We start from the raw sequence: 14030 nt of genomic DNA, 5'->3' as shown, positions 1-14030 counted from the left end.
ACACTTTAAGGCATTGTTCCTCAATTCAAAAATCAGCAACCATCTGTTGATAAAAAGGCACAAACGCTCATGTCTTCGCAGGGCTTCTTAGCAAACACCCTCAAAGTTCTCTTCCATTCTAGTATAGTCTTTCTCTCCACACTGTACATGTTCTCTGAATAATTACTGTACGTCACTTGATTTTGTTGAGATTACAATCAACGCATCTGGACTTGTAGATGGCATGGAATCCTTTGCTAAAGGACAAGAACATTAGAAACAGTGGTTGACTGCCTGAGACAGGAGAACTTTTGAGTAGGTAAACTCAGAGCTTTGAGATTACATCTCCTTGGTGACTCTGCCAAAGTAAATGCTGGCTGTCCCACAAGCCTATTTCAGGAATGGACAGAGAGGTAAAAAACATCTTTACTTTTTTTTATTGCCAGCATTTTGTCCAGTTGTCCTTGGATTCTGGAAGAACACCACAGCAGGACACAGGAGATACAGAATGAAGTCTTGGCAGAGTTATAGAAATAAAGATATTGTGTGCAAAAGAGAGAACTCCAGCTGGCAACTACATAGGTGGCTCTTCCTCCATGGGTTCATCATCTGGCCTGCAGGAAAGGAAAAGAAAATACACAAGTAACTTACAAACAGAAAAGACAAAGATTCCTTAGTCATGTTTCTGATCAAGTCCACACACTAGCAAGTTTGTCATAACAAGTGCTGTTTTTCCAAGAAAGTAACACCATCTCGCAGCTATCAACACAGAAACAAGTCTTGTTTACAGTGTCAAGAGTGAGGTATTCCTTCCTGTCTCACCTCTTCTCAGCATCAGATCCTTGTTTAACTCCCATTGACAATGAAGCCATAGCTGTCACTGTGTCAGCTTCTTCCTTATCACACTTTTGGGCCTCTATCAGCGAGTAGCCCACAGTGGAGGAAAAGCGCTGTAGCGACTTCCAGTATTTACCTAAGGATAAATAAAAAAAATGCCATCAATAAACACAAACTTTAAGATCTGCTGTTAGCAAAAAATATAAATTAAAAATTGATTTTGTTCAATAATATTTTGTTATTTTAAATAACAAAGGATGGTCATACAAACAAGCTAAGTACTTGTCTGCTAATATCACAATTGTAATTTTTAGGCTTACACTTCTGTAATGAGAAAATCGCTTCCTCTTTTACTGTGAATAATTAACGATTGATGTTAGATATATTAGATGTTAGATAAACAAGCTTGGACGACGGCAAATACAGGGCAAATCCGTTCAAATAATTTCACTGGACTCAAATAGATATTATGGGATATGTGTTATAATCAAATGCATTTTTAACGCCATAATATTCAAAACTATTTCAGATTCTCACCAATAACCATTTTTGCCACATTTGTACAGTAATGTAATTCAAAAGTCCTTCTGAACAGTTTTTTTTCTAAAACTACATTTATATGCAGCTGTATTGGGAACTTTACAAAAAACTGCCCTCTGGTGGAGGTATTAATTATTTGCCTTGAAATTTATATATATTACACCAAGCTAACATTAAAAGTTCTTTTGAGACCAATTTGCAATTGTTTTGGTTGATTTAATTTGATGAATGTGTAACATTTCCTTCCCCTACTATAAATCTTTCCATACCAAGAATAAAAAAATCTTAGATGCATTGCCAACACCTACTTAAAAAAGCAAATCGAATCCGAATTTACAGCGAGAGCTATACTATGTAAATTAAGGGTGCCACAATGTCATTCCCTGTTCTATCTGATGTTAAAGTAGGTTATTGCAGGTTGCTATGCAAATTACATCACAATATCTTGTTCTCTGGTTTCGTTTTGAGTGTTAGGTTGTGGCATCAAGCAGAATAAAACTGGAAGTGCATGATAACAATTTAAAGTTTAACGCAGACAGCTCCTGAAAAGTGAACTGACATCCAAAAGACTTATTTGACATTTTTCTTTAATTTAAATAAGCCAATCAAAATTGTGCAAGTGCAGTATTACAGGGCGATTGTGGGTCTTACTTTAAACAAAAATGAAAAAAACAAGGTTTGTTGATGTACTTAAAAGAATTTCAAAAGAATTTCAGCTGCCCCAAATGCATTAATCTCCCAGTATTTGTCAAGTATTTAAACCACTTTAATCTTGATTTTAATTTTTACAATCATTTCTCACTTTAAAACCTTTATAAATCGATTCTTTTTTCTTTATTTAGAAATACAAGTAATTTTTAAAAAAATGGTTATTTCTTTTCTTTTGCCTTTTTAGCCCTTCCTCCCATCATCCCAAATCATTCCCCAGCTGAGAGGTTAGTTACATGACCCTACATGTATATCACTGGCAATCTCACTCTGTACTGTATGTTAGGAAATGATGAGACCAGGTGACCAGTCTGATTTGACTGTTGCTCAGATTTTCTCCTCTCCCTCTGAAGGGAGCTGGAGAAGAGGTTTATTCCCACTGCACCGGACAGCTGAGTTTACAGAATACATACGGAGACATAGGCAGAAAATGGAGCTATATCGCTCCAACATGTACAGGCATGCGCCACTGTAACTCAAGTGAACTTAGCATTCGAGGCAGGTTACAGATCTTCTAAAATATCATTGATATTTCCTGATTATTTTTCAAATGTGATATACAAAATGTTATTTTGTTCAGAAATATTCAAGTATTTTAACTGCTTAGGTTATGGCCAAATGTTTGGAGTACATCAAACAACAACAACAACAACTTGTATTTACATAGCATCTTAACGTAGTAAAATGTCCCAAGGTGCTTCACAGGAGTATTATGAGACAAAAAAAAGTGACAACAAGCAACATAGGGAGAAATTAGGGCAGGTAACCAAAATGTTGGTCAAAGAACCTCAAGACTTCCGATAATACAGAGTGAATTTCTCAGCTTTCAGATGCTCATTTAGAACATCCCTTGTAAAATTCTGTCTGGACTCATAGGGGTGAGTACTCTTATTCCTTTGGACACGAAAGGCAGGGAAGGAAGATCTGAGGCTCATTACTCACTCTTCCAGTGCTGGAGAGAAACAGAGCTTGCTGCCAGATGCTTTATATATACACCAATATTCTATGACATTTTGTGTGTGCATGACATTATTATATTTGATCTGATTTTTTTTTCTTCCAAAGAAAAGGAAAGCTTTGAAGTTCAACAAAAGTGCATTTGACCTACCACTAAATCAAATATCTTAAGTTAGTTAATTCAATACAGTCAGTCACGGTAATGGATACAATGGCAGAAAATTGGTATAGTTCTGTTGCTTTCCATACTCACTTTGTATTTCGATTACATTCTCAATGGAGCAAACAGCATTGTGATTTGGTCTTTGCTGCAACACTTCTTGCGTAAATGGCTCAAGCTGAAGAAAAATAAATTCAAAACAATTAACTAAGTAAAAGTGCAAAACTTTGTTCCTTTCTTTTAAATAAGTGTACAAATGTTTTTAGTGATTTGATGCATGAAATTACAGAAGCACATTAACATTGTAAATCTAAATGGGAGGCACAAAATTCATTCTGTACTAAAAGGCTCCACAGTCTCTAGGTTTGCAGCCTGTGTATAGAAGAGAAGAGCAGGACAAATATATCCAGTGTCAACAAATATTAACTTTGAAAAATCTGTGCTTCAAGTTTAACGTACAAAAAAGGTCTTGGTCGAGGGGTCCAAGGATCTGTTCCAAACAATTGCTTTTTAGAGAAATCCAACAGAGTCAAATCTATATCTTTGTAATCCAGATACAAGTTAACTCCTGACAATGCTCTGATGCATGCACATGGGTTTCCAACATCTAATTTTGCTCTTTACAGTTAGTGACAAGTAGTCATAAGATCATAATGCAAGAAATAGGAGCAGGAGTAGGCCATTCGAATCTGCTTTGCCCTTTAATAAGATCATTGCTGATCTTCTACCTCAATCTTCACCACGCGAACTGCAGTGCAGCTTTTCAAGGTGACTCATCACCACCTTCTCGAGGGCAATTAATGATGGGTAATAAATGCTGGCCTTGCCAACGATGCCCACATCCCAGGAATGAATAAAAAGAATCCACCTTCCCGCATTATCCCCATATCCGTTAATATCCACTGAACTCTGTCTTGAATGTACTCAACGACTGAGCATCAACAGCCCTCTGGGCTAGAGAATTTGAAAGATTCACAACCTTTTGAGTGAAGAAATTTCTCCTCATCTCAATCCTAAATGGGAAAACCTTTATTCTGAGCCTATGACCCCTAGTTCTAGACTCTCCAGCCAAGGGGAACATCCTCCCAGCATCAATCCTGTCAAACCTTGTAAGAATTTTATATGTTTCAATGAGATCACCTCTCATTCTTCTAAATTCTAGGGAATATCAGCCTGGACTCCACAATCTCTCCTCATTGGACAATCCCCCATCCCAATAATCAGTCTGGTGACCCTTCATTGCACTCCCTTCTAAGGCAAGTATATCTTTCCTTTGGTAGGAGACCAAAATTGTACACAGTACTCCAGGTGTGGTCTCACCAAGGCCCTTTATAATTGCAATAAGATTTCTTTACTCTTATACTCCAATCTTTTTGTAATAAAGGCTAACATACCAGTTGCTTTCCTAATTGCTTGGTGTACTTGCATGTTACCTTTCAGTGATTCATGTACAAGGACACCCAGGTCTCTCTGAAAACCAACATTTCCCAATCTCTCACCATTTAAAAAATACTCTGCTTTTCTATTTTTCCTATCAAAGTGGATAACTTCACATTTCTCCACATTATATTCCATCTGCCATGTTCTTGCCCACTCACTTAGCCTGTCTATATCCCTTTGCAGCCTCTTTCCATCCTCCTTACAACTTGCTTTCCCACCCAGCTTTATATTATCAGCAAACTTGGATACATTGCACTCAGTCCCCTCATCCAAGTCATTGATATAGATTGTAAATAGGTGAGGCCCAAGCACTGATCCTTGCGGTACCCCACTAGTTACAGCCTGTAAACCCGGAAATAACCTGTTTGACCCTAACCCTTTTATTCCTGTTTTCTGTCCGTTAACCAATCCTTAATCCAAGATAATATATTACCCCCAATCCCATGAACCCTCATTTTATGTATTACAGGTGTGACGTCCGAAATCCAGAAATCTCGGGACCGAGGCCATTCCGGACTCCGGGTATTTCCGGATTTCGGAATGTCTTTGCCTGGACCAAGGAAGGTAGGTAGAGAAGGTCGGTCGGGCTGCCGGAGGTCGTTCGGGGGGGGGGGGGGGGGTCGGTCGGGCAGGTCGAGACTGAAGGAGGTCGGGCGGCCGGAGGTCGGACTGAGACAGGGTCGGGTGCTGGGCCGAGGTGGGGGAAGGCCAAGGCAAGGAGGGGGTAGGTTGGGCAGCTGGAGGAAGTCAAGTCGAGGCAAGGTCAGACGGCTGGAGGTCGGGCTGTGGTGGGGGAGTCCGGATTTCGGAACATTTTCCGGACGAACCCAGTGTCTGGATTCTGGAACACTCCGGATTTTGGACGTCGCACCTGTAACCTCTTGTGCGACACCTTATCGAATGCTTTCTGAATACTCTAATACAATACATCCACTGGTTCTCCCTCATCTACCCTGCATGTTACAACCGCACAGACAAATAGATTTTGCAAACAAGATTTCTCTTTCATAAATCCGTGTTGACTCTGCCCAATCATATTATGATTTTCTATCATGTCCCTAATAATAGATTCTAGCATTTTCCCTACAACTGATGTCAGGCTGATCTTAGAGTTCCATTCTCCCTCTTTTCTTGAATAGAGGGGAATCACACTTGCTGCCTTCCAATCCGCGGCGAACTGTCTAGAATCTAGGGAATTCTGGAAGATCAAAACCAGTGCATTCACCAGCTCCGTAGCCACTTATTTTAAAATCCTTGGGTGGAGGCAATCAGGTCCCGGGGATGTGTTAGCTTTTAGTCCCATTAATTTTTTAAATAATATTTCTTTAAGTTCCTCATTCTCACTAGACCATTGGATCCCCATTATTTCCGGATTGTTTTTTTTTTACTTCTTCCATGAAGACAGTTATATAGGATTGAATTTTAATGTGGAAGGCGGGTGGGGGTTGGGGTGGTGCCCCGAGACGGTTGGGAAACCTGGGAGAATGGTTTTCCCGCACGGTCTGCTGAATTTAACGACAGGACCTGATTTGTAAGAAAACTCTCTGTTTCCCGCTCGCAGTCAGCCAGATGGAGAGGCTGGCTCGCTGCAGGCAACTAGGTCACAGAGAGGAGGGGATTGAGTGAGGTATAGGGGAGGGGGGAAGAAAGAGAAGACAATCGGGGCCGGATACCTAAGGATCGGAGGCGAGAGGGAAGAACTGAACTCCTGAGGGTTGGGGGGGGGGGGGGGGGAGGAGGGAAGCACTGGACTCCTAAGGTTCGGGGTGTATGGGAGGGAAGCACCGAACTCCTGAGAATCGGGGGGTGGGGGGGGGGGGGGGGGCGGGAGGTGAGAGAAGCAACAAACTCCTGAGGAATCGGGGGCGGGGGGGGCGGGGAGAAGGTTGGGGTTGAGAGGGAAGCACCGGACTCCTGAGGAATCGGTAAGGAAGCATCAGGGCTGGTCTGAAAATCATTGTGGGGGGGAGGCAGAGGGAAGAGTCTGGGAAGGCGATTGGAGACCTCTTGGGGGGGGGGGGGGGGGAGGGGGGTGGAGGAATAGAAGCTCAGGGGGAGGGGGAATATCCGATCGCAGGGGCTGGATTAGGCAGGGACCCTGGACCCAGGAGGTAGGTGTAAAGGCACTTACCTCCTGGATGCAGCAGTCCTTGCCTTGCTATAACTGCTAGGTATTACGGAGGTGTGTAAAATGACCAGCTACAGTTAAAACACAAAATGGTTTAAAGAAGCGGCTTCCAGCTTCAATATGATATTGAAATAGACCGCCTGCCTATTGGCAGTGGTTTGGCTGGCTGTTCCATTTCCGTTAAAACTGGAAGTGGGCGGGTTCAGGTCGGGATTCGCATTATTAACACTTTTATTACCCCCATCCTCCCAACACACCCTTTTTTAAAAAAAAATTCCCCCCAAAGTATTTAATGTCTCTGTCATTTCCTTATTATAAAGTTATATGCAAGCAGTCAATACGAATTCATTTTATTCACCTATTACATTTGGAGGTTTTGTTGCACTTTAAAAATGTGATACACAAGCAGTTTTTGAGAGACAAAGCCAGGATCTATAATGTTGAGTGACACTGCTTTTGTTGGAGCACTGATGCTCCAATAGTCAGTGCTACTGTACCAACTTCTTTTTGTAATTTTTTTTCTTGAACAGAAAAATAGAAGCAATATTTGAGAAAGCCAAGAAGAATGTCTTGAATCTCCAAAGTCATATCAGCAAGTGAACAGTTACACATATTTATAGATCTTAGCATGCTATTATTATAGTCCAGAAAAACATACAATAGGAAATTAAATTAGTTAATTGTTCATGTTGCAAGACAATGAGCAAGGAACCCTTTCACCAGTGCAGTGTTCATTCTTTTCCTTCATAATGCAAAAGATAGTCTGGAAAAAAACCACTATGTTCTGCATCATAAAGAGCAACAAACCAAAAGCACAAAACACAGGGAACATTTATTATTATTATTATTATACCTTCACAAAATTTTAATTGCAAGATGCACTGACACAGTTGCAACCCTTAGGTTAATTGTCTTGATTGCTGAAAAGGCATTAATTACTTATGAGAAGTTTAAATCTGGAATGGCTCTGGGACAGTTGTATCCCCACTGTGCTTCCAAGCTCTGATGGAGGCAATTCAGATGAACTTGAATCAGCTCCCATATTACAGACTTCTACATGGCAGCTATCCATCATTTATGTTGAGCTGAAAAGGCATGGGATTATTGTGCACAACATTTTTTTGGAGAATTTTAGGATAGACCATACCTGAATTTTCTTGTTTATACTTCAATAAAAACTTCACTCAATCTGAGATCAAATCTTAGTGACTTTTCATTGAATGGCAAGGGGGAAAGAGATAAATTTTTCATTTCTATTTATGAAGCAAGCTACCTGTATCAAGGGTAAGATTTCAGTTGAGTATTGGAGGATCAAAATGTTCTGTGGAAATGTTTTCACTTAGCTGGTGCTGTTCCTCTTGGTCACAATTTTCAGAAAAAACAAGGCATATGAAAAGTGATTTCAAATCTTCCATGCCAATTTATATTTTGGACTCCGGATACAAGACACTTCGAAGTAGAATTTTTATCACCCTAATGTTTTGATATGAAATCAACCCCCAACTTCATGCCTGTAACCACAGTTTTTGGATGGGGGCTGGTTTTATGCAAAGATTATATAATATTAAATTAAAAAGTCATCATTCCCTCTCCGCTTTCTCTGACTTCATTACAAAACAGGATCATAACAGGATGATTAATTATGTTCCATCCCATTTTCTTATCACAAACCAGAGAAGGAAAGGAGTCAATCACCTCAGTCATGTGTCTTATTTGAAGTACAAAATTATCGGTAAAATCTATCAGAGGGATCTTATAAAACATTTTCATAATTATTTTTTAAAGAATGAATAATTTCATCCAGAGGAATGAGATCTATCAAAGTGTTCATCTACTGAGGGTACACCAGAGGATCATGAACATTTCCAATTTAATAAATTCACTTTCCTAGCTTCAATAAGCACATTGTCTGGCAGGTTAACTATGTGTGTGTATATCAAATCCTAGTTCTGCTCTGAGGTCTAGCAGAAATCACGCTGGTGTTAATTTCGTGGATATTTGTAGCTCTTTGAATTATTTGCCATATTCTATGTCCAAAATGATTCTGGAACAAATCCAAAGCAAACAGAAACAGGTATTTCTTCCAAATTCCACCTACAACTGGTTTTTCCTTCTTCCCTCCCTCAGTTAAAAATAAAATCAAGATAGCAACCAATCTGGTAGAATGAAATATATATTGATGTACACATTTTAAAAAGACACATCAAAGGGTTAAGCACACAATCTTCTGTGATTAATTTTCCTTCTGTTGCAGGATTACATTTTTTTGCCACATGAAAGCACTTGTAATGCCAAAATTTCACTGTAAAGGAATTCAGAATTTAAACAAGAAGCTATATGTTCCAAAATGTTCTGCACATGCTTATATGCTGGAAACATGCTAACCTACTTTACTCCTGCGCCAGGAGGAAATAATACGCGTTAATAACTATGAAAAAGATATGGTATAGCTAACAGTCTAGATCGAGATACTTTGTAATCTAACTGTGGCCTGATACTTAGCATGATCAAACACTTGACTGTTTGATCCCTAATCCCGCTTTCATAAAATACTATATTTAATCCATCAAGGACCAATTTTGTTTCCTTTTTTTCTAAAAGAATTATTAGCATAGGATTTAAGAGCCAGGCTTACACCATCTCCCTTTCAACTGCAGAAAATAAAACTGCAGAGTTAAAATGAAGAACAAATGCTCTCTGAACTGATACAAAAGCAAAATACTGCAGATGCTGGAATCTGAAATAAAAACAGAGCATGCTGGAAATCTCAGCGGGTCAGGCAGCATCTGTGGAGAGAAAAACGAAGTTAACGTTTTGGTCAACGACCTTTCGTCAGAACTGCCGAATGTTCGAAAAGAGCCCATTCTTAAGCACTGAAAGGGGGAGGGGAAGAAAGAACAAAAGGGAAGGTCTGTGATAGGGTGAAAGGCAGGAGAGGTTAGACACAAAAGGGATGATGGACCGAATTGAAATGGTAATGATAGAGAAGTAAAAGGTTAACCTGGATAGAGTGTGAATGTCTATAATGGCAGCTGGTCATTACTAAGCCAAAGAGAAAAAAGAGAAGATGCTGCCTGACCCGCTGAGATTTCCAGCATTCTCTATTTTATTTCTGAACTGATGCGTATTTTATGAGAGAGTTCGAAAAGGAAGTGAACAAATACTGCAGAGAACACAAACGTCGTCTTGTTCAAAGATATGGTGTAGCCTACAGTCGCCTGTTCAAACACTTCATGCCACTGCCAGCAATAGCAAGTAGTACTTGTCAGGTCAGAGTAATAATGTCTCCTCTGCGTTTCTGTTTCACAAGGCCAGGCTTCTGGTGAGGTCAACAAAATTCCAGTTAACATTTTATCACAGGTTTTCCACATGCCAATTTGATCAACTTTTCATGGTCCCAGCTACCGCACGTATCCATACACGTGTGCCAATGTCAACTGACATTCTTCCATTTTACAAGCAGACACCAGGACTAATGTTATGAAATTCCAGTGCTCTCACCACTTAGATGTGGCAGCCTGACAAACCCAAATGTCTGATTTCCCTCTTCCTCCCCCCACTCTTCTTCTAGCACCAGTCAGGAAATTCATCAGTCAGTAAAAAACCCGAGCACAATTTACAAAATTGCCCCACTGAAACATAGAAAATAGGTGCAGGAGTAGGCTGTTCGGCCCTTCAGGCCTGCACCACCATTATAAGATCATGGCTGATCATTCACCTCAATACCCCTTACCTGCTTTCTCTCCATACCCCTTGATCCCTTTAGCCGTAAGGGCCATATCTAATTCCCTCTTGAATAGATCCAATGAACTGGCATCAACAACTCTCTGCAGTAGGGAACTCCACAGGTTAACAACTCTCTGAGTGAAGAAGTTTCTCCTCATCTCAGTCCTAAATGGTTTACCCCTTATCCTTAGACTGTGTCCCCTGATTCTGGACTTCCCCAACATCGGGAACATTCTTCCTGCATCTAACCTGTCCAGTCCCGTCAGAATTTTACATGTTTCTATGAGATCCCCTCTCATTCTTCTAAACTCCAGTGAATACAGGCCAAGTCGATCCAGTCTCTCCTCATATGTCAGTCCTGCCATCCCGGGAATCAGTCTGGTGAACCTTCGCTTCAATCCCTCAATAGCAAGAACGTCCTTCCTCAGATTAGGAGACCAAAACTGAACACAATATTCCAGGTGAGGCCTCACCAAGGCCCTGTACAACTGCAGTAAGACCTCCCTGCTCCTATACTCAAATCCCCTAGCTATGAAGGCCAACATACCATTTGCCTTCTTCACCGCCACCCAGCTTAGTGTCATCTGCAAACTTGGAGATATTACACTCAATTCCTTCATCTAAATCATTAATGTATATTGTAAATAGCTGGGGACCGAGCACTGAATCCTGCGGCACCCCACTAGTCACTGCCTGCCATTCTGAAAAGAATCCATTTATCTCGACTCTCTGCTTCCTGTCTGCCAACCTGTTCTCTATCCACGTCAGTACATTATCCCCAAAACCATGTGTTTTAATTTTGCACACTAATCTCGTGTGGAACCTTGTCAAAAGCCTTTTGAAAGTCCAAATACATCACATCCACTGGTACTCCCTTGTCCACTCTACTAGTCACATCCTCAAAAAATTCCAGAAGATTTGTCAAGCATGATTTCCCTTTCATAAATCCATGTTGACTTGGGCCGATTCTGTCATTGCTTTCCAAATGCTATTTCATCTTTAATAATTGATTCCAACATTTTCCCCACTACTGATGTCAGGCTAACCGGTCTATAATTACCCGTTTTCTCTCTCCCTCCTTTTTTAAAAAAGTGGTGTTACATTAGCTACCCTCCATCCATAGGAACTGATCCAGAGTCGATAGACTGTTGGAAAATGATCACCAATGCATCCACTATTTCTAGGGCCACTTCCTTAAGTACTCTGGGATGCAGACTATCAGGCCCCGGGGATTTATCGGCCTTCAATCCCATCAATTTCCCTAACACAATTTCCCGCCTAATAAGGATTTCCTTCAGTTCCTTCTTCTCACTAGACCCTCGGTCCCCTAGTATTTCCAGAAGGTTATTTGTGTCTTCCTTCGTGAAGACAGAACCAAAGTATTTGTTCAACTGGTCTGCTATTTCTTTGTTCCCCATTATAAATTTACCTGAATCTGACTGCAAGGGACCTACGTTTGTCTTCACTAATCTTTTTCTCTTCACATATCTATAGGAGCCTTTGCAGTCAGTTTTTATGTTCCCGGCAAGCTTCCTCATATACTCTATTTTTCCCCTCCTAATTAAACCCTTTGTCCTCCTCTGCTGAATTCTAAATTTCTCCCAGTCCTCAGGTTTGCTGCTTTTTCTGGACAATTTATATGCCTCTTCTTTGGATTTAACACTATCCCTAATTTCCCTTGTTAGCCACGGCTGAGCATCATTCCCAGTTTTATTTTTACTCCAGACAGGGATGTACAATTGTTGAAGTTCATCCATGTGATCTTTAAATGTTTGCCATTGTTTATCCACCCTTTAAGTATCATTTGCCAGTCTATTCTAGCCAATTCACGTTTCATACCATCGAAGTTACCTTTCCTTAAGTTCAGAACCCTAGTTTCTGAATTAACTGTGTCACTCTCCATCTTAATAAAGAATTCTACCATATTATGGTCACTCTTCCCCAAGGGGTCTCGCACAACAAGATTGTTAATTAGTCCTTTCTCATTACACATCACCCAGTCTAGGATGACCAGCCCTCTCGTTGGCTCCTTGACATATTGGTCTAGCAAACCATCCTTAATACACTCCAAGAAATTCTCTTCCACCGTATTGATACAAGTTTGGTTAGCCCAATCTATATGTAGCTTAAAGTCGTCCATGATAACTGATGTATCTTTACTGCATGCATCCCTAATTTCTTGTTTGATGCTGTCCCCAACCTCACTACTACTGTTTGGTGGTCTGTACACAACTCCCACTAGCGTTTTCTGCCCTTTGGTATTCCGCAGCTCCACCCATACAGATTCCACATCATCCAAGCTTATGTCCTTTTCCTTTCTGTCTCTCCTTCCTGAATGTTGAGTTCCCAGTCTTGGTCACCCTGGAGCCATGTCTCCGTGATGACGATTATATCATATTCATTAATTGCTGTCTGTGCAGTTAATTCGTCCACCTTATTACGAAACAGTAATGTTTCTAAAGAATCGGCAGCAAATATTAACTCTAAATGTACAGACCGTATGTAAATAGAAATAAAACCACTTGCTAAGTCAGTGATACAGGTCTGTGCAAATCTGGAATTCGCCAGATATTGTGCAACTATAGCTCCATATAGAAACAGACATAGAAACATAAAAAATAGATGCAGGAGTAGGCCATTCGGCCCTTCAAGCCTGCATCGCCATTCAATGAGTTCATGGCTGAACATGCAACTTCAGTACCCCATTCCTGCTTTCTCGCCATACCCCTTGATCCCCCTAGTAGTAAGGACTACATCTAATTCCTTTTTGAATATATTTAGTGAATTGGCCTCAACAACTTTCTGTGGTAGAGAATTCCACAGTTTCACCACTCTCTGGGTGAAGAAGTTTCTCCTCATCTCAGTCCTAAATGGCTTACCCCTTATCCTTAGACTGTGACCCCGGTTCTGGATTTCCCCAACATTGGGAACATTTTTCCTGCATCTAACCTGTCTAAACCCGTCAGAATTTTAAACGTTTCTATGAGATCCCCTCTCATTCTTCTGAACTCCAGTGAATACAAGCCCAGTTGATCCAGTCTTTCTTGATAGGTCAGTCCCGCCATCCCGGGAATCAGTCTGGTGAACCTTCGTTGCACTCCCTCAATAGCAAGAATGTCCTTCCTCAAGTTAGGAGACCAAAACTGTACACAATACTCCAGGTGTGGCCTCACCAAGGCCCTGTACAACTGTAGCAACACCTCCCTGCCCCTGTACTCAAATCCCCTTGCTATGAAGGCCAACATGCCATTTGCTTTCTTAACCACCTGCTGTACCTGCATGCCAACCTTCAATGACTGATGTACCATGACACCCAGGTCTCGTTGCATCTTCTTATAGTACCTGTATTTCCCTACTCAGTCCCTTTTTTCTCACTTTGCTCTGTTCAGTAAACTTCCATTATATTCTGTATTTCAGTCCAGCAGTGATTGTTATCCAGTCCAAACTATTACATTGCAGGTTCCATCTACACATTTCACTGAATGTGGGAGCCATATGGGACACTTGTGACCAACTGTGTCGTCTCACTGATTTCCTCTAGTTTGGCTGTCTTTG

At 40.8% G+C, this 14030-nt stretch overlaps 1 protein-coding gene across 1 annotated transcript in view; it reads right to left on the bottom strand.

Moving 5' to 3' along the window:
- Positions 1 to 210: 210 nt before the first annotated feature.
- The window catches only part of hdac4 (histone deacetylase 4), a 625953-nt gene continuing 612133 nt past the window's right edge, over positions 211 to 14030 (bottom strand). The window contains exons 23-25 of the mRNA XM_070873855.1: positions 3275 to 3359; positions 802 to 952; positions 211 to 593 (exon numbers count right to left, since the gene is read on the bottom strand). Coding sequence (XP_070729956.1) covers positions 554 to 593; positions 802 to 952; positions 3275 to 3359 — 276 coding nt within the window. The 3' untranslated portion in view covers positions 211 to 553. The remainder of the gene's footprint in view (positions 594 to 801; positions 953 to 3274; positions 3360 to 14030) is intronic.

The sequence above is a fragment of the Pristiophorus japonicus genome, chromosome 3, assembly GCF_044704955.1.
Source record: "Pristiophorus japonicus isolate sPriJap1 chromosome 3, sPriJap1.hap1, whole genome shotgun sequence".
Taxonomy (NCBI): Eukaryota; Metazoa; Chordata; class Chondrichthyes; family Pristiophoridae; genus Pristiophorus; species Pristiophorus japonicus.
The sequence above is the reverse complement of the archived record's forward strand: the minus strand, read 5'-3'. Positions and strand labels throughout refer to the sequence as shown.